The sequence below is a fragment of the Neolamprologus brichardi genome, chromosome 5 (assembly GCF_056152115.1).
Source record: "Neolamprologus brichardi isolate AB-2024 chromosome 5, ASM5615211v1, whole genome shotgun sequence".
NCBI classification, from domain to species: Eukaryota; Metazoa; Chordata; class Actinopteri; order Cichliformes; family Cichlidae; genus Neolamprologus; species Neolamprologus brichardi.
This window is the reverse complement of record NC_142108.1, coordinates 13,446,310-13,473,565: the sequence shown is the minus strand read 5'-3', so window position 1 is coordinate 13,473,565 and position 27,256 is coordinate 13,446,310. Positions and strand designations below refer to the sequence as shown.

General features: G+C 41.7%; 1 protein-coding gene across 5 annotated transcripts; it reads left to right on the top strand.

The window, feature by feature from the left end:
* LOC102797327 (RNA-binding motif, single-stranded-interacting protein 2-like) lies at positions 1 to 26,140 on the top strand. 5 transcript variants are annotated; one of them, XM_035915852.2, is made up of 14 exons: positions 1 to 154; positions 9,961 to 10,124; positions 15,844 to 15,902; positions 17,282 to 17,373; positions 20,479 to 20,636; positions 20,789 to 20,868; positions 20,997 to 21,106; positions 21,279 to 21,322; positions 21,518 to 21,611; positions 21,920 to 21,970; positions 22,668 to 22,778; positions 22,909 to 22,989; positions 24,116 to 24,207; positions 25,921 to 26,140. In XM_035915852.2, exons 1-13 carry the CDS (start codon positions 83 to 85, stop codon positions 24,194 to 24,196), a joined length of 1,197 nt encoding a protein of 398 aa, XP_035771745.1. In that variant the 5' UTR covers positions 1 to 82; the 3' UTR covers positions 24,197 to 24,207; positions 25,921 to 26,140. The 5 variants fall into 5 exon arrangements, with proteins under 5 accessions (XP_035771745.1, XP_035771744.1, XP_006808849.1 ...); XM_035915851.2 differs by having other exon boundaries at positions 9,958 to 10,124; positions 24,116 to 24,203; XM_006808786.3 differs by having other exon boundaries at positions 9,958 to 10,124.
* Positions 26,141 to 27,256: the final 1,116 nt, after the last annotated feature.

The following is a 27,256-nucleotide window of genomic DNA, read 5'->3' as shown; positions in this document are numbered from 1 at the left end:
TCCAGGCTCTCACTTCCCCAGCTGCTGACGTCAGCTGGCAGCCTGGGCTGTGCTCGCCGCTCCGGACATAGCGCCGAGAAAAATGCTGCTCTCCGTACCGCCAAGGGCAGGAATCAACCCATACAACGGCTATAACAGCAGAAACAGCAAAAAGGTAAACGCTTTCGGGATTTTCCCCAATTTTCGGCTTGTTCGCTCTGCAGGGCAACACGCCTGCGTCTGTCGCGACCAAAAAAAAAAAAAAAAAGAGAGAGAGAGAGAGAGAGATAGAGAGAGGGGGGGGTTTGTGACAGTGAGCTGCAGTGTCCTTGAGAAGCTAAACGAGCTGAATTTAACTTCAGACTTCGTGGAGTCAAATATTCAGCTTAAAGAGCAGGCCCGCTCCGTGGTGTGTGTCAAGGTGGGAAATTTCCTTCTACCGCTCGGTCCCTGTCACGCTGGACGCCTGGCTGTTTTATTTAGTAGTATTTGTGTGCGGGTACTACAAGCGGGGGATGTCGATTATGGCTCTGCTCACTCATTTGAGAAAAGTCAATGGTGGGGAGCAACTTTTGTGGTTTACTGTACGGTGCTGGGATAGCGCGTCAGTGCCTGGATGGTGTTTGTGGAAGTGGGGGTAGGGAGAAACGCAGGCTGAGAGGGAACATGTTACAAAATGAATTCTGCCTCTTCCTCCGTGAGAGAGCTCCGGACACAAGTATCTGGTGTTAAATCAGGTCTTCATTGTCTCCGCCGCCGCGTAAGTTAGCAAAGTTTTTTTTCCTCTTTCCCTCGTTTCCCATCAGAAAGCGGAATATGCCCCACCCCTTGAAAAATCCCACCAGACCCCGATGACTACATTCCCAGAATTATGAATCGCGCTCTCTCTGTTGCGTTCACTGTTGACATTGTCACTTTTTGTAACCACTACGTGAGGGCAAATGTAGCCTGACTACTCTGCTTCGAGTACTACACTATACACCGTAACAGAAGCCATTTAAAAATGAGCAAAAGTGTCTCGATACAGTGAAGTAGCAAAGCTACTTTTCGAGAACTTTTCGCTTCCTATAATCCATATTCCAGAGTGGTGTTTTTGTTTAGTCACGCAGACCTCTCCCTGTGGACCCTAATGACTTCTAAGTGACGGTAAAAGCTTTTCCTTTGAACATAAAGGCATCGTGTTGTGATTTTTTTTTTTCTACATCTAGTAGAGTAACAGTGGTTTTTCATCTCCTGCTGATCTTCACTGAGCGTGTTGCTGTGAGCTCCTGAACCCCGAATGGCATTTTGAAAATGTGTATTGACATATTGTCTCTCTGTGATCGCGGACTGCTCATCCTACCAGATCTGATGTCAACACTTGCGCTTGTCTGGGGCAAATAGCTTAAAATGTTTGGGTTGTGCAGGCTCAAACGCAATTAGCGATTTGTTTTTGATGCAGTGGTACTGGGTTGTTACTGAATAGACTTTTAAATTCACTGCTGTTACTAGGTTGGGCTTTATCTTGTTTCTGACAAATGGTTCATTCTCTAAATTATCAACGCCCACTTTATTTTTTACATTTTTTTTAACACCGCTGGGGACTAAGAGATACTATCAAAAGTTTTTTAAGGAAGTACACAAGTGTGAGCAGTGGAGTGTGTGCATGTCAGCACTTTCAGTTTCATTTATTTCATTTAGTCTTCTAGTGACATACATGTACACAACAGATCATGTGGCAGTATTTAATTCATTGCATGCATAAGCAGATATATTGGTGATGTGCTAAATTCTTGTAGGAATTTCCAACACTATTCAGATGTTTCAAAATGTGCACTGGGAAATTAAGACTAAATTTTCTCATGTGTGTTGATGTTTCAAAAACTATATGATTGGTGTTTTTTAATCTGATTTTCTTAATTTTATTATTAGTGTACATCACTTACAATGCTGGTAATCAGGAAATTGTTGCGTTCGAGAAGTTTAACACAAGCTTTCACCTGATCATAAATGTCAGCTGATTTTCCCTTGCAGACTCCAAATAAAAGGCCTTGATTATATCTTTTGCTTCTGCGAGTCCGCTACGGTCCGCTTGGCTCAAAGTGACTTAAATTTCATCATCGGACAGTGGGTGCGAAAGTCCATGTGGATGCCTGCATGTCCACCAATTTTTTGTGACACACAGGCTTGTCTGTTTGATTGTTGGGTCTCTACTTGCTGACCGTTTCCGAGTATAATGAAAGCTAAAGATGACATCTGCCTTTGCCGGGTGCCTTTGTTTATCTTTTGCATTAAGTGTTGTTTTCAAAAAAGGGTGCAAAGATGATTTGATAAAGAGCTGGAATACTCTCGAGAAGTCCAACCCATGTTGGCTTTTTAAGACGGACACCGATAACTGATGATATTAAAAACACCATTGAATAATTGTATAAAATTTTGTTATGTGTAGTTATTTATTTACTAGTTGTGCCTGACTCAGATGAAACGTGTGCTGACAACAGGGAAGTGTTCTCCTGTGGTCAACTCATGCGACATGTACAGTCATAGCACGCTTCACGAGTGTTGCTCTCATCTCTACTTAGATTTTCATGAAATACACATAAAATACACCTCAGCATTAAATATTAGTCAAATTTCTTTTCAAATAGAAGTATCAGCACTTCTTTTAGTTAATATATTTGCATCTGAATTAAACGTGTGATACTCAGTTGATTTGAATTTGCTTATCTGTGTTTTCAGTGCATAATGATTAGTTTCAGACTTCTCAAAAGGAATAATTAAGGTGAAAAGGCATAAAGCAACATGTAAAAGGCGTATGATCCTCGAAGGCGTAGGCAAAACATTTACCCTTCAGTTGCTTTAGTAGTATCAAGCTCCTCTATGTTGGGGAGCCAAAGTTCACAGAGAGGTCAAGTTCCTGTGTTTTGTTTCCGCGCACCTCCTTTCATTCTTTTGGTCCCTTGCTCACATTTTGCCGTACCTGAGCTATACAAGTGCATCGAATAAAAAACAGAATGAGAAATAAACCCATTCACAGTGGTGAGAGAAGCGCTCTTTGTGTGAGCACGGTGATTACTGAGACTGATTTACCGACTGCTAAATGCCATTCGGTTACTGTTGTGCTTAAAGGCTGCTGCTCCTCCCCTGACTCAGCACCTCATTTCCTCCTTCAAATAAATAGAATTAATGTTCTCAAATCAAATTTGGTCGGTTTCCGTGTAAAGCTTCCTGCATGGAAACATAACAGGAGGCGGCGTGTCGCTTCTTAAGGTATCGTGAGTCTCAGTCAGGGTGGCATCGAATGGCGTGGGGTTTTTTTTTTTTTTTTTTTTTTGTACTTGTCATTCACATTTTTGTTTCCCTCTTGGCTGGAGACCTTTTCAACAGATGTCAGCTTAGTGCTGTGATTTAAAGCTGTGGATGCCTCAACATTGACTCTGCTAAGTCAAAGCACAGCTATGTATATGAAAAGAAATCAAAGAAATCAATAAAGCACATTGACTGGAGCATTAAATTCACACACAGATAGGAAGGTTTGCTCTAAAAAGGCCATTGATGGAAAATAAGCAGATGTGAAGTCTCGAATGCATTTCTGACTCGGTAGTTTGATCCTTTTACACATGAACTCCAAACGCTTTCACAAGTATTCATTCCTGAATTCAAGCATTATGTAAACCAGCAACATTTAAGTGCGCATGTTTAGTTTTGTCACGTTACTCCTTGATAAGAGTTGATGTCAGTAAGTTATGCTAAGGCTTCCAGCCAGATGTTTATTAAATGCCTGTACTGGCAACTGATTTTACTTTGTAGCACTGATGTTTAAAGAAAACCTCTCTCACTGTAACATCGTGCTCAGAGTAAACTGGGTCATTTAAGAAGTTTGATTTTGTTTGGTACAGTGTGTTCTCTCCTTAACGTGACTGTGGAGGTTTTAGTCGCACGCGGAAAATAGTTGACCTGCTCAAAATTCCCCAAATGATTGCACTAAATGCACTAAAGAAATAAAACATATGCAGACCAGCATCTAATGGAAGGCTTATGCCACAGCTGCCATTTTTACGTTGCTGTAATGTTTAATCCACCAATATCTCCAAGTTCTTTGAAATAAAATTATTCTTTTCAATGCTAAAATCTAATTATTGCTGTTATCCATGGATCTATGTACTGTTTTACAAGCAAAGAGCAGAAAAAAATGTAAAGATCATTATTATTGTTATATTAGGATGACGTATTACATTTATTTACTTACATTCCTAAACAGAAGAATTAGTTCTAGTGGTTGAATGTTACACTTCATTAATTCATAAAGAATCCAGTACGCTAGCTCAAATGTGGCTATAACAACATGACTTCAGCTTATTATTTGCGTAATAAATTAAATAAAATATCTAGTTTTACATTTTTTATTGAAATGTTTTAAAAATCTAAGCCAAACTAAATTGTTAAACTGTATTTGTGTATTATAGTGAATAAAAAGTCCTTTCCATTAAGCGAGCTCTTTGTTTGATGCCTGTTGTACAGTGTAATTGTAAAAAAGTAAATAAAAATAATGCCTTAGAGTTAAAGAATAAATGGAAAGCCTCAGTAACTCTGGGAGAAATAAAGGAAACAGTAATTGGGGTTAGTCGGGATAACAAAGTGACAAAGTAATCATGCTTTCATATGATAATTAGAACATCTTTAAACAGTAAGTTAATTGGTGCAGCATAGCGAGCTTGTGTTTAGCTTATTGAGTCAAGCACTTCACAGCACCCATATACACTGTGCAGTGTTTATTTGTTGTAAATGAGCAGTCTTTGCCCCCCCCATACTGAAGGCAAGGTAATTTTAAAAAAAAATTTAGAATAATAAATGCCTTACACACCTCATTTGTTTTAATTTGCAGCTTAAGGACTGACCTGACTATTTATAGCATGTAGTATGAAAAAGAGGTGATACAAGCTTTTTTTTCTCTTTAAGGTGGATTAGCTGTTATGATAATAAACATGGGTGATCTCAGCAGTGAGCAGAACCACTGTGAAGATTTTGCTTGCCACAACTGTGCACACCTGGATGGAGTGCGTGAAATCACAGTGCAAAGAAATAGTTTTGCCACACAGCTGTGTTGGGGTGTTCTTTTCTTTTTTACTAGAAAGAAGCTAGAGCGAACTAAATGTTCATTAGGATTCATTTTGATACATTACAACTGTGCGCCGTGTCAAACATGATTCATGTCCTCGTTCATGTCATATTTTTCTGTCACTGTGACAGGAACTGAAACCAGCTGATGTCTAGGAGGTAGAAAGCAGGTGGCTGTCTCAAGCTTAATTCACAGTTTCATCGCACACAAACATGGCTCAATTTGTATTTAAATCTTTTGGGTACATGTCTCGCTGCTTCATAAATACGTTCCATGCAATCACATTAAATGAGGGCCTGAAACCTGCGGTGTGTTTGGCTGCCAGTCATCTGTGTAATCCTCTCACTGACACAACAAAGTTCTACACTGTGTGCCCCGACACAAACACTTTAATGCATATTAACGTTAACATCGTTGCTGCTCAAACACTGACATGCTAATGCTAGAAAATAGCTACACCCAAAGGCTTTAGTTTCCATTGATCAATTGCTTTTTGAAGTCTGAATGAGGGGGAAAAAACATATTGGGTGGCTGGTTTTTTAAAATTATACTTATTATTATTTGGGTACTTTTTACAGCCCACACATTTACTTTGTTGTGGAGTCTTGTTGCTTTCATTAATCCTATTTTCAGCAAGCAGTAGGCAGCTGTTTTCAGGCAAATAATCTCTTAAAAACCCACAGTATATGAGTTGCCCATCCCTAAATGAAGGATAAAGACAAAGATTAAAGTAAATATTGGCAGGGATTAGGGATGTCACGATACCACGATTTTAGCGGGTACCAATAATCAATTAAATGAATGCGTTTCAACTGGAAACTTTTTTATTTAAACAAGAATGCACGCGTGTTCTGACGCAGATCGAGGAATATGGATCAGGATTATTTATATTGTATTGAAATCAGCCAATCCTTTATATCAGACACTACTGAAAAAGGTATCAGAAACTACTCCACACGGTTGTGTGTAAAAAAAAAAAAAAAAAAAAAACCCAGCTGTTTTGCTGCAGTGAGTTTTGTTTTTTTTCTTTGAACTCTTCTGTACAGCCACCTTTGTCCTCCTGGTCGCATGCCAGGTATATGTTTATCTGTCTCTTTGTTTAATGTGTCAGATGTTTTGGATCAGTCCCTAGCCGGAGTGCCAGCCGCATGAACCGACCAAGGTGAACAGGTAGAGAGGGAGACAGAGTCCTTGGAGAAAGCACAGCTGTCAGAAATCCAATGCCGAGGCCTGCGCCGATGCCAGACGCTCTCTCTCTGTCTCACATTTTGTTAGATCTCTAGCTGAGCTCTGGCCCAGTGTTTGAGAGTATCCGTTTGCAAGCTCTCCATCCTTTGCCACCTGACCCGGCTTGAAAGCCACGCAAGCATGTGCATTTGGCCTGTGCGTGCGCACATAGGTGTGATCAGTGACAATAAGAGACAGACAATTCCAAGATTAATAGGTGCCTATAAAGAGACGAAAGGAAGGGGAGCGTTGCAGACTGAAAGGAAGGAGGATTCAGGAACGAGTCTGGACGTGAGTTTGGTGTCCCTGTCACCTGGTTGGAATGCAGAGCTCCTCATTTAGAAGGCTGTGTGATAAGATCAGGAGCAGACACAAAGGATTTCCTGCCTACTGCCATACTGTCACTCACCACTTTAAGAGACGTACAGTCCTGTTCTTATCCTCCGCTAACATGTACAGACTGTTTAACCTTTTTAAAGATACCCGCTTTATGTTTTTATGATTATTAGCACTTTAGTTTTCTGGGACAGAGCGTTCCGTTGGGTGTAGATTAACTGTTACATTTTTGGTTGTATGGTTTTTATCAACATGGCATAGAAGAAAAGATGTGGTTACACACATCGGATAACCCATCCGGAAGGTTTGTTAATGCTTCAGAAGGATCTTAGGTTTTGAATTCCCATGACTCATTGCTCTGGTCGGTCCTAAAGAGAGGCGGATGTAGTAGCTCAGCAGTGTAATTCTATACACGCTGGAAGCTGTGTCCTCATTTAGTTGGACTTTAAATCTGTGCATTAGCATAGAAGTCGGCTGCCATACACAGGCAGTCATGGCTCTTTCTTGCCAGCAGGACATGGGGAGGTGGGCAAACCCCCCCTCAACCAGGAAGTCCATGGACTTCTGTGAGTCAGCTTGAGAGGCTGAGATTTTAAAAAATAAAATTAAAGCAGAGGTAGCGTGAGACTTAAAGAACGGTTGAACAAGGTGCACTCATGTGACACCTCGTGTCAAATGTCTTTAGGGTGTTGGTGGAGGATATTTCTGATACAATTAAACCGTTAGACATGCGATTCAATTAGGTAAGACGTGTCACTTAAGCCAGCGAGCTGTTCCTGTGCGTGAATCGCCTCTGAGAGTTTAATACAACACATAAAATGCGGCGGTACGTCTTTGATATTGTGAAAGATTAAAGGCAGGGTTAAATGCTAGCAGTACACTATATTTAAAATAGACACTTCCTTCCAGCGTCAGAGTCTTCATACAGGTTTGCATAAAAATAGAGGAAATGGTTTTATTTATAGAAATGTTCTTGATTTTTATCTTTGGTCCTTAAAATAATCTATTTATATTTCCAGTCTCACAGAGAAGGAGAAATGCAGCATCAGGACTACAAAATATGATTACTGCAATAACGTGAAAGCTAATTACCAACCGTTGGGGGTGGAGACTTTTTTTTAAACTTTTTTATTTTTCAGTTTAATATTTTTTTGCTTCTATAACAATTTACCCGCACACTTTAATGTAGGACCCGAGAGAAAGATTACACGTCACCACTATAACGTGACCGAGCATCAACTGCATAGTTACAGCACCGTGAATTTAAAGCTTTTTGCAATAAAGAGAAATTTCTGAAAGCCTGACAGAGATTTGCTTCTGAGCGTCAGTCATCTCTGTCTGATTGTTAATATGAACTTTTATGCAGCTCTCTGTGCACATTTTTAGCCTTAACAACGCTTCAGCGGTATGTGTGCGTAGTTAGCCGTGTGACTGCAGACCGGTGATTTAAGGGGTGTTGTTGCAGTGATACGCTCACTGAATGAGACTTGCCTTTTTGGTAAAGAGAGTTTGAATGAGATTATAGGCCTCTGCTGTCCTCTTCTTTCATTCACAAATTAGCTGCCTGCAAAACATATTCATCAAGAATTTCACTGTGACGATATAGGACTACTCCTGTAGGCATACAACGAAAATGGACAAAAGGGAGGCTGTGCTTCCATCTCATCTACCTGTCATGTAAAAAGTCTACATTCAAGCTTAAGTTGGTGGTGGAGTAGGGGGGTTATTGCTGTTGTGAAAGCTGTGGGCAAAGTAGAGGTCAGAAGGCCTGTCTTAAAGGGACCTCACGCCCTTATGGATACTGTCTAATTAGCGGAATTGAGCGATGCTGTCGGTGGTCCCGGTGCGACCGTGTCGTCCTGCTGGGCCTTTTTTAAACCCGACCAGATTGATCGGCGAGCCCTTTTTATTCCTCTGTCATGAAATAAACCCATTGTCCTCCTGCCCAGCTTCACAGAAGCACCCTGCTGAGCTTATTTAGAAAGCATGCTTGATCTAATTCGTTCCTATACAACAGCAAGTTAAAGAAATTGGACTGTTAAATAAATGCGATTGAAGTCATTTTCTCACTGCAGACAGCCAGTTTTGCCTGTTCTGGTGAAGCTGGTGCGCTCTGTGTTTATTTCCCCAGTCATGTTTGGAAAAAAGCTACCAGATCTATTCCTGGAAGGAGAAGGTTTTTTTTTTCTTTCTTCACTGGCAAAGCGATAATAACATCATATTTATTCCATTAAAATGAAAGCATCTGCACTGTTACACAATCTTTTTGTTTGATATCTCCAAGGAGAGCCACGGTCCCACAGAGAGATTAGATGATGCACTTTTTGTTGCGCAACATCCGTTTCATGGTCCTAGCTGTGAGTCATCCATTAGTTTACAAGCAGAATTCACTGCCACTGCATCCTTGTAGAAAACAAACCAAAATAAGATAATAGTTGAAGTAAATGTCAAATGTTTGGCTCATGAGCCTGTTTGTTCAGATTTTTTTAATAAAGTGATAAACTCCAAGTTTATTAATCTTTTTAAATTCTCCTTGTTTCTGTTTAGATTCGAGTCATTTCTGTAACCACATATCTGTCATCAGACATCAGCCGATGGGGTTCTCAGACTCATAATTATCGTGGATTAAGCTGATCCCTGTTTTTGCATCTAGCCGCTCGGGATCTTGTTAACCCTTTAACCTTAATGACTGTTTGAGAGGGGAAAAGATTACACTGTTAAAGTGAAGACTTCAGCGAGTTTCGGGAGCGAAAATAAATGCGGCGTTGTCAGTGTCTCGTTTTTGACGTATCTGCTTTTTTTTCATTTGAGGTAACACGAGGCAGCGAGTTGCACTACAAAGTAGACATTGTTAACATCAAGGCTATTATTTATTTCTGCATCATGAGACTAACTAAATGTTGGTCTGAGATCTTTAGGTCTTTGGTTTTTGCACCACAGGATTTTTTTGTGTGGTTCCAGAAGTTTAAAAAAAAAAAGGTTACCCAACATCGAGAAAGCATAAGAGGCCCCTTTTCCCTATGTGTGGAGCAGTCGGCCAAGAGGCCCCACATTCCCCTCAGAAAGCGCTATTGGTGAGTGTTGACATGAGGGCTGTGTGATATCACTTTTCGCAGCTCCCACATAATCATCTGTTTCATGCAGGATTACTTTCCATTTCTCCACATCTCTAAACGCGCCTTTGAATTTTCACACTTTTAATAAAAACTTCAGCGTACTTGTGTAGTTTCTGCTGGCGTTTGAGAATATCAGCGATGTTTTTTCCTATAAATGTTTGTGCACAGTAAAATAATCGGTATGTTTCTTTCTTGCTGCAGCAGACCTATGTGTCCTCCGGCCACCAGATGGCACCCCCCAGTCCCAACACCAACAGTAGTAGCAACAGCAGTGGCGGTGGAGGGGAACAGCTGAGCAAAACCAATCTGTATATTCGCGGCCTCCATCCGGGGACCACGGACCAAGATCTGGTCAAGCTCTGCCAACCGTAAGTCATTTTTTAAACTTTTGGTTATTTTGTACATAGCACAGCAAGTCGAATTTTTATAAAGTTGTAAAATCATCCTCTCTCTCATTTTTTAAGTTTGAGATCTGTTACCATCTATCTATCGTCAAGTGGAACATAAAACTATAGGTCGGCTGGGGTTAGCTTTGGAAAACATGAACACTGGATGAAAGAACAATCTAGCTTGCCTTTATTCCATCTATGAAATCCTCGCCTACCAAAAACACTGTATATAAAGGATTAGACGTGACCACAGTGACATCACTGATTGATAAGCTAAGTCCTGTTTCAAGTTTCGAGCCGAGTGTGCCGTTCTAGCTTTTTGTAACCAGTCACGAGTGCTAGATAGATCTGACTGTGAAGCTGAGGCACTAAAACCACCTTCACAATCCTACTGTTGACCAAAAAAAAAAAAGACAAAAGGAACATTGTGCTGTTTTCAGTATAAATGGAAACTACTGACGGAAACCATAAGCCCGTCAGGAAAGTGCTATTTGACAGCCACGGGGTGTTAAACAACCAGACTTCTTTTTGCAGCCACCTGCTGGACCTTAGAAAGAAAGCACTTCTTCACTGGCTTCCTTTTCCAGATGTGGAGGCTACCTCCATCTTTTAAATACAGCCTTTGATTTTACACACACAGAGAACTAAAAATGGATACACAATGGAGACTTTTTGGCAAACAACTTCACATTTTTTCCAGAGTCTAATTTTCACTGTAGCCATCGTAAACTAGATGCACTATGCAAATTCTTGTTTGTTTCTGTATGTAGACAGAAGACCTACTACAATCTGTGATATGCAATAACACTGTTCTACTGTGTGATGATTAGATGACAGTATGACTTGCAATACAACGTCTATACAGTTCAGTTGAGGGTTTTCCTTAGGTTGGTGTGGGGCTTACATTAGGTGTAGTTGCTGTGTTTGAACGGGTGCAGTGATAAAGGACTTTTGCTGCTTTGTGTGAGATAAGAAGCTGCAAACACGTTAGAGAACATCCTGCAACGTTTCTCTGATTCCTTTAGCTGACATGCTGTGTTTGCAGTGGTAGATGAAGCCCCAGACTTAATCTCATGTATGTAGCAGTCTGTCCCATGGGCCACGTGTGTGCGTGCTGAGAGTGAATGCGTGGTGCACGCCTTTCAGGTTGAATTTTCTTCATTGCACATGTTCCTCTCATAACAGTGAAGAAATCGAGACTTATCTGTCGGTGCTAGTGGACACACATGTGTATTGAATGCTGATTGGGGCCTTTGAGGTGCTGCTACTTCTGGCCTTTAAACAGAATCAGGTTAGCTGCTAAGCTAAGTTTATCCTAACCTAAACCAATATATTCTGACTGTTGGAGTTATGGTGGTGCGCTCATATATACCAAGGTGTAACCTTAGTTTGGGTCTATGAAGCACTTAAAAATGCCTGTCTTATTCACAACTTTTTGTAAAAGCTGTTTTGTGTTTGTTTAAGGTAAATATGATTTTACAAGTAAGTCAAACTCTAAAGGGTAATAAAACATACAGGCATGCAGTGGTATTTCCATAATAAATGCCTAAATGATGTTCAAAGGCTGCATGGAGCTGGTGATGTTTCTGAGAGTCGTTGTTTCACTGTTGTTTCCTTATACGTGTGATGTTGTTAGGGCAAAAACATTACTATTTCTCTGAATGTTCAAAGGTGATTGTACTTTCCATGTTTATTTGAAGGCTTTTTGTAGGTTTATGGTTAATGAATAAGTTGGAGAAAGAGTCATAAGACCTGTGCTGTCCGAAGCTGTGCACTCCATCAGTGGGAGGCATCAAATTAAATTCATGCCTCCGACCGAGGCAAAACTACATTTTTCGGGGGGGGTGGCTCTTTAGGCAGGAGGGAAAGAAAAAAGGTTAGTTGTGATAAGGGTGAGTCTTATCACAACTAAAGTCAGTTGAATTTATCTTGATGGGATAGGTGCTGAGATAAAGAAAAGAAACTTACAATATTTCCTCATTTAACTTTGCATTTTCTTGAGAATTAGTTTAAACTCAGTGAAGCCAGACTTGTACACCTGGAAACAAACAGCCTAGCCAGTGTAGTTAGCTTTGCAGACAAGCATGCAGTTAAACACCCAAACTGGTTTTTGGCTGCTGCAAGTGAGTGCTGTATGTCACAGAAGTGAACTTCAGTCCCACATCCATCAGGGCTCTTTCACAGTAAAAGCACATCTCTGTGAAGAAGCTTACGCAACTTCTAATTTAAAAATGCCCGGTAATATTTCCAACATCACAGACCATCTTTAAAACTTTGATTTTAATCATCCTGACCATACAGAGAAAAGTATCAGAAGTATTAAAATCCACAGGGAGAATTTACTTGGCTTGTGACCACACACACACACACATACACACACTCGTGAATTGTCAGAAATGTGCAGATGTGAAACACAGGAAGTTTGAGTGTTAAAGAGATTTACAGAGAAGCCATTGTGGATTGGCAGAGAAGTGGAAAGAGGACGGAGACTTTAGAGGAGGGTGGGAGGGCTACTGTTGAAGGAGAAACTTAAATGAGCGGGGAAGAAAGTAGCATGGCCTGCTGGGAAAGAATGTCAGATGACCATATATGGGTTAGGGCTGTCTTTTAGGCCCCTGTGGGCTCCATAGTGTGCTTGGTTGGTGTTCTCCTGCAGAGGAGCCGAGGTAAGCGCAGGGTCACACAGTCAGTGCCTGTTGACCTTTAAACTCATAGCATTGTTGTTGGGGAAGTCATAAATGACAGCTTTTATTTTTATCTTTGGTTCTAATTATAACTCAGTGATCAGTAAGTCTTAAGTGAGTTTTTTAGATTTCTTTAGTTTAAAGGCATCAGATCGAAACCAGAAAAAATAGAGATACCTAACATCAGGTTAACCAGTTTTTTGAAGCACATTTCTATTGTCTATAGAACAAACGTAGTTTCATTGTGCCTAATGAACTCACAGCAATACCACTAAAGACCTTTGGTTTCTAGAGAAATGATAGTTAAGTACAATTCAAGGTCAAACTCACATTTATTTCACCTTAAAGTTGTTTCAGTCAGACAATATTCATACCTCAAGTACTGACATATAATCCACATTGATAACAAAAATATTTAGACTTGATTCTCACCTAGACTTCACTCATATCTCTCATCTAAATTTTGCTCTTTGCTTGTAAATGCCAAACATTTTTGCTTTTTCCTTAATAATCAGATGCTTACTGTTCTGACATAATCAGGTGACAGGTGACAAAGTGCTTTCTGTAAAAAGAGTAGTGGATAAACTTAATGAAATTTGTCTCAGAAGGATGTGCGTGCATGTGTGTACGGCATCTTTACTTCCGAGGCTTTATATCAGTGAAAAGACACCGCTATAAAAAGAAACCAGTGGCTTTCAAGTCTGTTTTAGTTAAAGGCGACTGGTTATTTCAAATTTCCAGCTCCTTGTTTCTATTCATGGACCTTGCTAGATTAGGCTGGCATAATTCAAAGTTCAAAGAAATCCTTAGTGCAGTCCCTGAGGTTGTCCGCTGTCTGAAACTTGCAGTTCTGTTAGGTCCGTGTTTGTCAAAATAGGATTATTACGACTTCTGCAGCCATTTTCCTTTTATTTGGCGGTGTGGCACTGTTCTGTGTAATGCAGGGAAAGCATCAGCAGCACCACAAATGCTTCATGTAACATAGCAGGCTTCATTGACAACGCATGTGACATTGATTAAGTCAGCAAGAGCATGAATAACATGAAAAGGAGGAGATTAGGCAGAGGTGGGTTGCAAAGTGTTTTGCAGAAGTTGAGCCATCAGCTGATTTGGGCTGGCCACCCTCCTATTAGGTCAACTTCATTTGACTGGCTGCCTCTCATAAACACAAGGGTTGAAATGCAGGTGGGTGGGATGCTGCTTTCATAGCAGAACAGTGCTTTACCTTAACATGATTATCCACCCTCATTAACATCATAGTAGTAGAAAAAATACAATCAGAATATTTGTTCAGGAATGAAATGTTGAACTGCACAGGGGCCTCAAAGTAACCAAAGCGTCCTGTAGTACAGAGTACGGCATTTGCATCCAGAATAAAGTGATGTAGAGGTAAAACACAGCACAACATAGAAATACTTGAAGTATAATTACATGAAAATGTCACTGGACACGTTCTGCAGTTTCTCGAATGGCTGTAAGCAGCACAGCACCAGTTCAGCTTTGTATACTAACAAAAATCCACCATAAAATCAACTGTGTCCATATGTGAAAGCCAGAGTTCCAACTGTAAAACTTCATTTGGGCTTGAATGGGTTACATTATATCAGGGGTGTGTGTACATTCATGCCTAACAACCACTTTGCAGCTGTTAGATGACACTGGGACAGTATAAACATAGCATGTGTTTATTTGGTAATGGCTGATGAATTAATGCCTGCAATAAGGAGCTTTTCTACCACTATAAACTGTGCAGCGGAACTTCTAGATTATTTTAATTCATCATAATCGAAATGCATATATACGTTTATTTAAATATCAAACTTAACACACAGACATAAGCTAATAAGGTCAATGCAAACATTCAGTCATGCCCCACCGCGGTAACTGAAGTGGAGCCATAAACGTTGCTCCTATATAACTTCTGGTCTTTGCATTTAGGGCAAAAGTGGAGGAGTAGCGATGTCTTTAAATTGAATTGCCAGTCATTACCCACGTCTCTGTTGTGACCATCAAGCTTGGTCTGAGTCATGTGGTTAAACGTGCACTGAAACAAGGCCGGAGTATAGGACCCAGCAGTGTGCTACCATGTGAGGGTGGAAAAACAGAGAGAGAGAGCGGGACGTGGTGGGAAGGAAGGAAGGCGAACTGGAGGGGTGAAGCATCAGGTTACAGTGTACATTCCGCCCAGACGCCATGTTGCCCAAACAGAGAAGCACCAGCCTCTCTCACTGGGTAAATTCACCAGACAAGGGCAGGTCTATTATACTGTAGTGCTGATGCACCGTCTTACAACACTGCATTCCATTAGTCTCAGCATGTTGCATAACACTTCTCATTTGCTGCCTTTGAGGTGATTTTCATACTATCAATATTTATGTGGCTGGATGTATGAAAAAACTGATTTTCATCTTTTACTGACTGACCTTTGTTGTACGTCTATGTTGACAGCTGTGAACCGAAATGACAGGTTAAGACATGAACTTGTGTTTCGCGCGCTATATTCCTTCTTTTGTTTGTAGATGGGTGGATGAGAATGCATTTTCCTGAAAATTAATATCTCCGTTTGAGAGTCTGATGTTGCAAGTGCGAGACGTTTAAGCTGTATTTAAGTCAAAAATACCCTAGAGCAGAGCTGTATTTAGAAGAGAGGTGTTAGTGTGTTAGTCTGTGTGTGTGTCTGGTAAAGACGGGCCGGGAACAAATTGTTTTTGGCCCTGGGGTGCCGTCCCCTGTCCTCGAAAACAACGTCGGGGAACAGAGTTACTGTACGGCAGCCTGAACAAAGACGCGAGGGAGGAGTCAGACGAAGTTTTCGATGCCTCTTAAGATCATTAAATGCACACAAATGGTTGCACAAAGGATTTTGTATTCGTGTTTACACCTGTAGTCTGGCAGCCAGGGGAAATTTATAGATATTGGCATGCATGTGGTAGGAGCAGATTCCTCTTGTTGCCTCGTTGTAACCTTGTCCACTCATTGATCCTGTATTCTGTGTTCTTGTCTCTTCCCTGAAGGTATGGCAAAATTGTGTCGACCAAGGCCATCTTGGACAAAACTACCAACAAATGTAAAGGTAAACTCTAATAATCTTTTCAAAGACTGGGTTGTCATGCTTTTTTTTTTATTATCATATATACATATCTTTTTGAATGTCATTTTCAGTCATTCTTTGGCTGTGGCGAAGCATGCCATTTGTCAAAGGGTTAGGAAAACACTGTTTTCCTGTATGGCCCAGAATTAGATGGGAACATCCATGTAGCTCATAAAGCCTCAGTCACATAGCTCTAAAGACTCCAGATCAGTTGGCATGTGCTTGCTGGAGTTTGCTGACTGCTGACAAGCAAAATCTGTTGCGAAGAGGATGCTCCACCTAAAACCTCACCGGATTGCTTTGGTCAGTAGCAGACTGCCACAGTCACCAATAGTTTGCACAGAAGGCATGTACTTGGCTGCAAAACCTTTGCTCTTGGTGATGTAGCGAAACTTGAAAAAGTTCAATGCAAAGCACAAATGGAGAATGTTCACCTTCCAAATAAAAAACACTGCTACCAACATGTTTCAAAAAGTGCACCTTTTAGTTTGAAGACGAATGTTCTCAATGGAAGGATGGCTATCGAAAAGCTTCCATTCTTAAGGAAGGGAAACATCGAGGAAAGGCTGAGGTATGCCACATTACACTAGAACTGGACTGAAAATCAGTGGAAACCAGTTTCATGGAACGATAAATCCAAATTTGAAATGTTTGGTTCAAATTGTCATCATAATGTACAGACAAGGTCAGGAAAGAGGTACAACAGTGAGTTTTTGGAGCCCACTGTAAAACACGGTGGAGGCTCTGTCGTGGTTTGCCGCTGCTTTTAGGCCAGTAGTCTTGGGGACCTTGTCAATATTGATGGAATTGTGAACGCAGGAATGCAGGACATATTATGATCCACCATGCAATACCATCTGAAAAGCAACTGATTGGCAACGGCTTCAGTTTTAATGACAATGACAAACACGCTGTCAAAGCAGTAGAAGCGCGCCTAGATAGAAAACACTCAGTGGAACACTATCAGTCATGGATTGGCCTCCTCAGAGCCCACACCTCAGCGTTATTAAACCACTGTGGGATGATCTTGACAGGGAATGAAGCAAAAGCCAGCTGACATCCAAAGAAGATGTCCTTCAAGAAGCCTGAAGAACTATTACAGAACTATTACTACTTAAGCTTCCGTATCAGATTCAGCTTGTAAGAATAAAGGTGGTCATACCAAATACTGACTTTCAAGCTTGTTAGAATTGCTTGCACATTTCAATGAATCACTGCACTCATTTGCCATTTTTCCAGCAAAATGTAAAGAAATGTGGCTCAACACTTTTGTAGAGTGCTGTATTCAGCAAACGCATGGCATCTTTTCACGTACTTCCTGATGTTACAGCATTTCTACCATCAGTTTGTCTGTTTTACAGGCTATGGCTTTGTGGATTTCGACAGTCCAGCAGCAGCACAGAAAGCTGTTACAGCTCTGAAATCCACTGGGGTCCAGGCTCAGATGGCTAAGGTAAGAATTAGCCAACTATCTTGTATCCATCTACCACTTGTTGCTTCCAAGTTTACCAGCCACCATTAGATTTAAACATGCCTTGTTTAGCCCATCACCCCGTCTTGTACCCTTATTGATCTTCAGAGAGCCATCAGCTCAAGAGTCATGCCCCCATTTCTGCGCACGTACACACACTATCATGTAAAAGGTTAAAAACTATTACATGCAGTGGCCTAATTGGCAGCGACTGTGCTGTTGGAAAGGGTTCAAAGTAAACTCTTGTCTATTGGGAGGTTTGTGTGTGTACTGAGATGTCCCAGTGATGCACAGCCCAGACTAGACCTGCAGAAACAGTTTGCTCATATTTTTTATTGCTTGTTCCTCCGCTCTGTTCGGTCTCCTCTCAAATCCTCATTTTGCCTCTTTCTTCACTGTCCTCCGCACTACCTCCTGTCTCCTTCCCCCTCACGTACTTCATTTCTGCGCTGTGTATGTTACAAACCTGCTCCTGTTGTAGCACTTGTTCTGAACTCTTTGTCCAAGTGTCTGAAGTCAAAGCTACTCTTGTCGGCCCATTAAGCTGATCCCTCTGGCTCTGAGGCTCCCCATTGAAGGAACCCGGGGGGGAGGGTGCCACTACACCCGCTGTCAATGGGACAGGCACAATGGACTGGCATTGTCCATCGCCTGGGCCTGGGCCTGGGGCAGACACCAGCACTTAATACACTCCACCCCGGCGTCCCTACCTCCTCCCTCTATCTTGCACCCAAACAGACCCGCAGCAATGTAACACCAGGGTCTCCCTCAGAGCAGTGCTGGAGAACTGTAACGGATACACACTGCCAGCTGACCTGAAACAGTCCAGTGCAACTAAAACCTGAGTCTAAGTTCACTGAGCCGCTTCTGTAAGAGTGCCATACAATCCTGCGTATCTTTGTACTTGACAAGTGCAACTGGACACCATAACCTGACTCACCCAGACAGCATGTGCTCAGTGAGAGGTGTTGATAACCACTATATAAACTTAAATATACACCGCCGTCTCAGAGTCAGTGGGTATTTCAGGTTAGCAAAAAAAAAAGAGCTATAGTCAATGGTAATATCAATATCAAGGGCAGGTTCACCTGCCAGCAGCTTCACCATGGCTGCTGCAGTGTTATTCACAAACACAATGAACCACACCTTGAACTAGATGTCCTTAGAGTGTGTGCTAAGTCCCTGAACGGGCCACCCCAGCCTCCAGGCTGCAAGCCCAGAGGAGCTGCCTGTGTAGGGGCAGCGAAACAATGGCAAAGTTAAAAATAGAGCCCCCTCCCCACCCCACCCCACCCCCTCTGTTTTTTCTTTTTCTTTTTTACTTCTCAGCACCTCCCTGTTTGAACTCAGACGTCATGACCCACACGCTGCTCGACACACAAACACCCAAGCGAGCTAACGCAGAGACACACCTTAACAGACACGGCTCGGTGAAGGCCTGGCACAGACAATACACGGTGACACCTCAGCAAATCCCATTCATGCGCCTGAGCTGCGCGCGGCAACATTTTAATACAGTAGGAGGAAAATTGTTAGAATATCAAACCGTCTGCTGTGTGCGCTGGCCGAGCTAAAAGGAAAACAAAAAAAGGGAAAAGGGGTGGAGTTTTTTGTTTGTGTTTGTTTTGTCATATGGCTTTGAATTCCATTACTCTCAGCTGGCCTATGACCTCTGCGGTTTGCTCCTCTGTTGCATAATAGCTGTGTTAGCAGGAATGACGGCAATCACAGAAAATAGGTTATCTCTCCACCAGATGGCTGAGAGTAGGAGATACTCACGTAGGCTATAAAACATTTAAGATAGCTGTTGACATACTTTAATGCCATAAATGTTCTCAGGAATTCTTCATTGTCAGATCGCCACCTCTGTCAAATGTGCCCGAACAGCTTGGCAAGTATCTGAGGTACTGGCTGTCCTCTCCTGGTTGTTGCTTGGATCAGTCCAGTCTAAACAGTTGTAACTCGATGTGCCTCTCTCGCTGACAGCTTCTGACAGCTTCTTCTCCATCCAAATTTAAAAAGCTTTTGTTATTTGTGGTGTGCAGAGCTGTTTGATTGCATGCAGCAGGCACTGAAAAGAGGAGATAAAATGGTATAGAGAGCAGCCTGCTAGTCAGAAGACACCCATCTGTCTTCTTTTCTAGTTTCACTCTTTTTCTGTCATTCTCCTTTCTAATTGCCCAAATGACTGCAGAGGCCTGGGTAGGTCCTACCCTGTAAGTTTCCTCCTTCCGTAACAAAATATCAGCCTTTTGAGTTATTAATTTCCTCCCTCTTTCTTCGCTCTCCGTTTTTTTTTCCTTCCCCTGTTTTTTAGCCCAGCCTCTTTTTTTCATGGTTGCCAGGCTCCTGTTGCTCTGTGAACTCTTTAACTTCATGCCTGGCTTCCTGTCTGCCTCTGCATAGTCACACAAGGTTTCGCTTTCAAGCTAGTGCCACCAAATGATCTCTCCTCTTAATTTACTCACAGCCATCAAGATCTCTTCATTAGTCAAAATTATACCAAAAAGGCGCGACTCGCTACCCCTGTGCACAAATTAATACTTTGCAAATGTCAGAGTGTTTGTTTTTTTTTTTTTTGGCGTGCACGCAAGGTTTTTCAAATCCTCCTCAGCTGTGGCAGTGACACATAGAAAGTGGTGAGAGATTATTCAGGGTTTCCCTTTATTGGTCTGTCACTAATTGCTTAAAAACATTTCAGCAGGTTCTGTTACTAAATTATGCTTGACACGCAAATGTAATTTAATCAATTTGCCAAGTGCAGTGGCAGGTGTTGATGGAAAGACGGGTCGCGCTGCTGCCTACACAGAAATTTGTGCCGTGTGGGGAAAAAAAGATTTTTGAAAGTGACAACATTTTTCTATTTGCAAGAGTGCCAGGAAAGTGTGCTATAATATATATATTTTTAAATTGAAGCCGGGAGAACTTCACGCTTTAAGCAACTGTAAATACTTGATTAAAGCAGCGGCGTCTGCGCCGACACGGTCGCTTTGAGATAAATAATAAAAAGTCGGCGCCGCGTTTCCTCATTCAAAGCTTAAGAAGATGCACGAGCGAATGGATTTTCATTTCTCACTTTTTGTATAGCAACAGGAGCAGGACCCCACCAACCTCTACATCTCCAACCTGCCCGTGTCTATGGATGAGCAAGAGCTGGAGAGCATGCTCAAGTCTTTTGGTCAGGTCATTTCTACCCGCATCCTCCGAGATGCTAATGGGACCAGCCGCGGCGTCGGATTTGCCAGGTCAGACTGTGGCGTCGCATGGTGGCCCATCGTGTCTTGAGCACATTTTCTGTTATCAATTACATGTAATTTGTGCAGCTCTGGCACGGACCAACCGAATGCAAACAGCGCTTCTCGAGAGGGATTAATTTGAACTCTGTCTGGTTTTTCAGGATGGAATCCACGGAGAAGTGCGAGGCCATAATTCAGCATTTCAATGGCAAATTCATCAAGACTCCACCAGGAATACCCGGTGTGTGGAATGGTTTTTTTTTTGTATTATAGAAACCTGATACTGTTGTAAGTGCTGCAGCTGAGTGTGTTTTCTTCCCCACTGTGATCAGTGAATTCACTCTCTTGTTTGACCTGTTGCTTTCTCAGTGCCCACAGAGCCCTTATTATGTAAGTTTGCAGACGGAGGTCAGAAGAAGAGGCAGAACCAGAGCAAATATCTCCAAAATGGAAGACCTTGGGCTAGAGACGGAGATACGGTAATGTCTTTTTTTTTCTCCTCTAAAATTATGGAGAAAAATCACATCAAGTACATACTGGAAAGTTTTGAATTTAATCGGCCACACTCTGTGCTAGCAGACTGTTTTAGTACGTACTGCACCGGTGTTTGCATGACCTCACTGGTTCTGAATCCCTTTTTTGTTTTCCCAGGGAGGAATGACGCTTGCGTATGACCCCACAGCCTTACAAAATGGGTGAGTGGTATGCACGGACTGACTAAAAACAGTCCCAGCCCTCCAGGAAAATAAACATAGCAATCAGAGACTGGTAAAAGGCTGCCCTCTGCTGGACATTGCAGGAACTCAGATATGTTGCTAAATTAGCTGGAAATTGTGGACATGTTGCAGTTTCCTTCATGTTGTCTTCTTGTTGCTCTGTGTGTTTGGCAGCTTCTACTCCTCACCTTACAGTCTGGCTCCAAATCGAATGATTGCTCAGACTTCCCTCTCTCCCTACATGCATTCTCCTGTCTCATCCTACCAGGTGGGACTTTTCACTCTGTTTATATTCAAATTATTAGTAGTTTTGTTTGTTCATTTTTAGCCCTGCTGGCTTTTAAAATCTGCATGAAAGTGAATCATGTATTTTTCTGTTGCTTTTCTGTACCGAATCCCTCATTAAGGTCACGTTATGTAAGTTAACATGCAGGACGGCTGCTTTCATCCAGGTTCTGTCTCTGTTCTTGTGACCTTTTTGTGCCAGCTTACACATTAAGGGCTCTGAGGGGACTGTGACAGGACCAGATGAAAAGTATCGAAAAGTAATTTTGCGATGTACTCCCGCCTCTACAGGTACACAACCCGTCCTGGATGCACCATCAGTCATACCTCATGCAGCCAGCTGTGAGTATCCCTCCTTCAGTGCCTTCTGGTCTTTTCACTTGGCCCACAGGCCAAAAAAGCATAAACAAAAGTGTAAATACAAAAAGCGCTTGAAGCAGGATATACAAATCAAAGTGTCACGGCAATGAAAAAGAACATAGTTCTTTCTGTTACATGGAAATCAACAGGAACAAGCGGCCTCAGTGGTCACACAGGAAGCTGTAATATTTATTGGATCCCTGATAGTTGTGATCTTTACACGTACCCTTTAAGCATTGACCTGCTTTAGGGAACGCCATTCATGAATTAGTCTCAATACTTTTTGTGGTTGTAATTACGCTGCATGTTAAACTGGACAATGTATCTGTAGCTGCCCAGCATCAGCTGCATTGCTGCCACTATCTGAACTTGACCAGTGGCAGCTATGATTTGCATTAACCAAATGAAAGGAAAAATATCTTCTGCTGGGTCAGCTTTTATGGAAACGGGATCAGGGTGCGTGCCGAAGCCATGTGGAAAGCTTAAAGAGGAATGCACACCTGAAAGGGCTTTTATTTCATCAGTAGATATCTACAGTTTTTTAATATTAAATGTGTACCAGTGTTATTAATAAAATACGATGAATGTTAACCTCTACATTTTAACAAAATGTAGTTTCTAGGTGATGCATGTCACACTCTGGGACTGCATTTAGGTGTGTGTCTCTGTGCGTTCGCAGGGTACAGTTATTACCCCAACAATGGAACACGCCATGTCCATCCAGCCCACATCCATGATGGGACCTCTCACCCAGCAACTAAGCCACCTGTCTCTGGGCAGCACAGGCACAGTCAGTACCAACGGACACACAAACACAAACAACTGTCCCCGTCACTAACGACATTTACAAGTGTAATTATTTGCGTGAAATACTAAACACACAGTCACAGATTTCATTTTCCTCCCTGTCTTCCCTACAGTATATTCCGGCCAATACAACTATGCAGGGGACCTACATCCCCCAGTACACCCCAGTGCCTCCTTCCAGCGTCCCAGTAGAGGTATGAAACGTTTCCTAATGTCTTAATGATGTTTTGTTTTTTCCATGTAGTGGCTGGCTCAAAATGAAAACTCCTTTGTGGGACATACTGTGTAACTAATAATTGAACGTGGCTAAAGTAATGAAGGTGGTTGTTCAAAGGTGCCAGCTGGCTAATTGAATTCACTCGATATCCCGAGAGCCTTTTTAACCTTTAACTGCGGCGTACGTCCCTGTGTCTGTGAAGTCATTTTGTTGACGTTTTTGAGATCAAAATGACTTAGCAGTGCTGTCCTGCCTTCTTTTTCATCTGTGAAACAAACGTGCCTAGTTTAGGTTGCAACTGCTCATTTTCCTTATTCATTCATAAATCTGCCAGATATTTGATTCATTAAAAATTGTCAAATAATGAAATATTGTAAAGCATCTGTCATTTTATTGCTTTATTAGGAAAACAGCACCACTTAAAAGTGCTTTTAAGAAGCAGCAAAAGTTCTTTCATCGTGTTGATTGTTGAATGACTGATTATTCCAGGTCAGCACATGTGTTTGCTGCTTGAACCAAAGAGAATATTTTCAGCTGGGAGAACCTGTATAAATGGAGTGTCTGCTTCTGTTTCCGCCCAACATTGGGCTGAGTCCATGTGTAACCTTTGACAACCTGAATGCAGCCATATGCGAACCTCAGATTTAAGACTATTACCTAACCGGGCAAGCCTTTGCAATTTCTTTATGTCTTTCTTTATTTACTTTGTCAATCACTGCGCAGTCTGTGTGTTCCAGGGCTGTATTGTGGCAGATCCAGGCAGAGTGCTCTGCAGTAAGGCCTCTGAACCTGTGGGGTGTTTTTAAGCCATTTGCTGAATGGAGCTCAGTGATAACGGTGGTGGCCTCTTAGGTGACCTTGTGAATGAGAAAATGGATGATTTATGAATGAAGTACAACAGAAAGCACATGAAAGGGGGAGGCTGTGCGTTTAAATCCAACATTTGCTCTTTGTGCATGCACACAAAAGGATAAGATGCATTTAATGTGATTAGGAAGGGAGTTTTAAAATATCGTCTGTCTCCTTTATGCTAACATCTGTGTGGTTGTCATGAATTATTAAGTTGCTAAACCTGACTTTTCTTTTCTTTTCTTTTACCCCAGGAAAACGGTGGCCAGCAGCAGCAGGTTGCAATGGAGACTCCTACAGAACACACAAACTACTCATACCAACACACCAAGTAAAGCTAAGGCAGGTAAGGTCGCTCCTTCCTGCAAATTACAAATATGTAGACGTTTGTAAATTGCTTAATTAGCAAAATTGTAATGAACATGAATGAAAACATAAGTCGTGGTTAAAAGTGACACAGATGATTACTATGGTGAAAATATTACTAAGTTAAAATAACTTTTTTTTAAGGAGGTTTCCACAAATCAAAAACTCTAGAAAAATAATCATAATAATAATGGATTGTATTTATATAGCGCTTTTTGAGACCCTCAAAGTGCTTTACAATTCCACTATTCATTCATTCACACACTGGTGGAGGCAAGCTACAGACAGAGGCTGCCATATTGCGTGTTTGGCCCCTCTGGCCATCACCAGTAGGCGGTAGGGTAGGTTAAGTGTCTTGCCCAAGGACACAACGACCGAGACAGACAGAGCTAGGGATCGAACCGGCAACTTTCCAGTTGCAAGATGAACTTCCCAACCCTCTGAACCACGGTGACAATAAAGACATGATGGTCATTGTGGCTGTCTGGATGGGGGCATGTTTATGAGTGTTGTTCTTTGTATAGGGACTTAAAAACTGAGAAATTCTCTGTACACTCCACCTACATATGTGGTTAAACATTTCTCAGTTATTGAGCCGTTGAAGAGCAAAATATCAAATATTTTAAATGTAATTGTTTGTAGCAGTGCTACAAGCTGATCGCCTCTATGCCACATCGCGTTGATGCAGTAAGCCAAGGGGAAGGAGCCTGAACTAAGCACCGAGTGTATAAATGAACATGCTTTTCCGAAGCTGGACATTATTTTATTGTAAATCCTTTTTTTTTAGTTGCTCTTATGAAAGATTATAATCTGATATTAGATACTAGATTTCTAACTTTCATGAGCTATAAGCCTGTATGCTGTTTGTCATATTCTTGCCTGGACATGTGCACCACATCCAGGGCTGCTGCTGCCATGTTTAGATCCCACCCTGGAAGTCCCCATTCTTCCCACTTTAAACTATCCGCAGTGGTTACCAGATCTTCTCTGCTGCGTCAAAATTGCAACCCTCATGGTAAAGAGGTTGAAAACACAGGGCATGCGGTGAGTGAAGATTGTGCTGCTGTGACTAAAAAACATTTTCACGCCAGGCCGCAGCACGGCTGAGGCTGTTTGCACCGAGTGGTCGTCTCACTCTGGGGTACTTCATTGGTGCATCAACCGGTGATTGTGAAAAGAAAGAAAAGGAGAAAACAGATGACGGATCATTTTCCCGAGGTGATAAATCACTCCAAGGTTTGAAAACTGCCTCAGCGGGAGCCAACTGTCATCACCATTGGCTTTATCTGACACCAAGTTTATGTTTGCTCGGAGGTAAGTTTGAGGTCAGCGGTTGCTAAGAACAGACTTCCAGTCAGGCATCTAAAGGTCCCTGCAGTGCTGGAAGCGGTCCAGGTATGCACAGTGACGCAACTTTAAACTCAATAGCAGCCAAACCAGGTGTGGTTCGTGCTTTCAGTGATCGTAGAGGTAGACGGTCACGCCGTGTGTATCCATCGGCTGAAAAAACTCAAACAAAATAAGGAGTAGGAAGGAATCATTTGATATTGCATAATATGATTTTAAGAGGCAGACTTTAGCTAATCATGTCTGCTATGGTCTAAAAGCATCTCATGCGATGTTTTCTAAACTATGATCAGTGCAAGTGCCTGAGTGGGTTTAGAGTGTCAACGCTGAGTCGTGTGTTTTGCAGCTCCCGGCAGGGTGGGGCCGAGGCTGCGAAATGAATCCAACCGAACAGGATTCAGCTGGAAGAGATCTGTGCTCCATACCATCACCAAGCAACCCGACTTGAACATGGATGACAAAAGGAACACGTGTATGCCTGTGAGTGTGTTTGTTTGTGTGCGTGCCTGTGTGTTTGTCTGTTGTTTGTCTATTTCTGTGTTTTTTGCTTTGGTCTTTTTTTTGGGGGGGGGGGGGGGGTTTAAAGAAAAAGGACAACACTTAACATCATCAGACTTTTCAGCTCACATCCTCAAGAGCTGATCAACCAAAGGTGGGAATCTTCTTCAAGAGAAGCTTTGATCTATTTTGATAACTGAAAAAAAAAGGAACGTAACAAAAAAAGAAGTTTAAAAACTCTTTGAAAAAAAAAAAATTAAAAGAGGAGGAAAAGACAGAGCATTATTTTTGTGTACGTAATATAGCAAATTCTTATTTTTAACTGAGCATTCTGGATGTTTCAGAGTGATTCAAGGAAGAGTTGAAACACAATGTGTCTTTTTGATTTTTTGTTTTTTTGTTTTTTTGTAAAATATGCAAAGGTTTATTTTTATTTCCTGATGTCTGTTGTTGTTTGACATTCTATTTGCAGCAGCGGGACGGGTTGGGGTGTGCGGGGTTCGGGGGGCGGGGAGGGGGGGCAATTTGTACAGATTTTAAAAAAAAGCAAAAAAAAAAACCTTACAAACACTTCCGCTGGTCTGGTGTGTCGAGTCGCTCTGACTGTGGGAGGCAAACCGTTTAAAGCTACTTCTTCCTGTAACTGCTGCAGAGATTTCTCATCACGCACAGATGATGACAAACATCGACTGTTTATAGTTTAGTCAAATTAATTCTTCTCTTTCTTGTTTTTTTCGTTTAACTTTAAATCATTCTTTCATAAGAGAACAAAAGACAATCAATTATTTATATTTATATTTGAATTATAGTTCTATTTTTTAGAGGTTTTAGATCAGCGAGGCATACGTTTATACAAAAGAGTTATTTAATACTGTAGTCAATGAAAACATGAAAGAGCCTTCCCCCCCCCCCCCCCCCCCCCCCCCCCCCAGCTGAGCTCATGAATTTAATTTTTAATTATTTTTTTATGATTGGATCACTCTCAGTCCACATATGCTTACGAAAAAACCCTGCACCTACTGTTAATAGTTAATACTTTACTACATCCTCGTCCATGAGAAGTGGTTTTAAGCGGTTTTGTGGTGGCGAACCATCAGGTATCATTGAATTCATCCTCTGCCTGAAGTGGTGACGTGTGCACGCATTACAAAGGAGAGATTATGTGAAAACAAAGAGCAAATGCA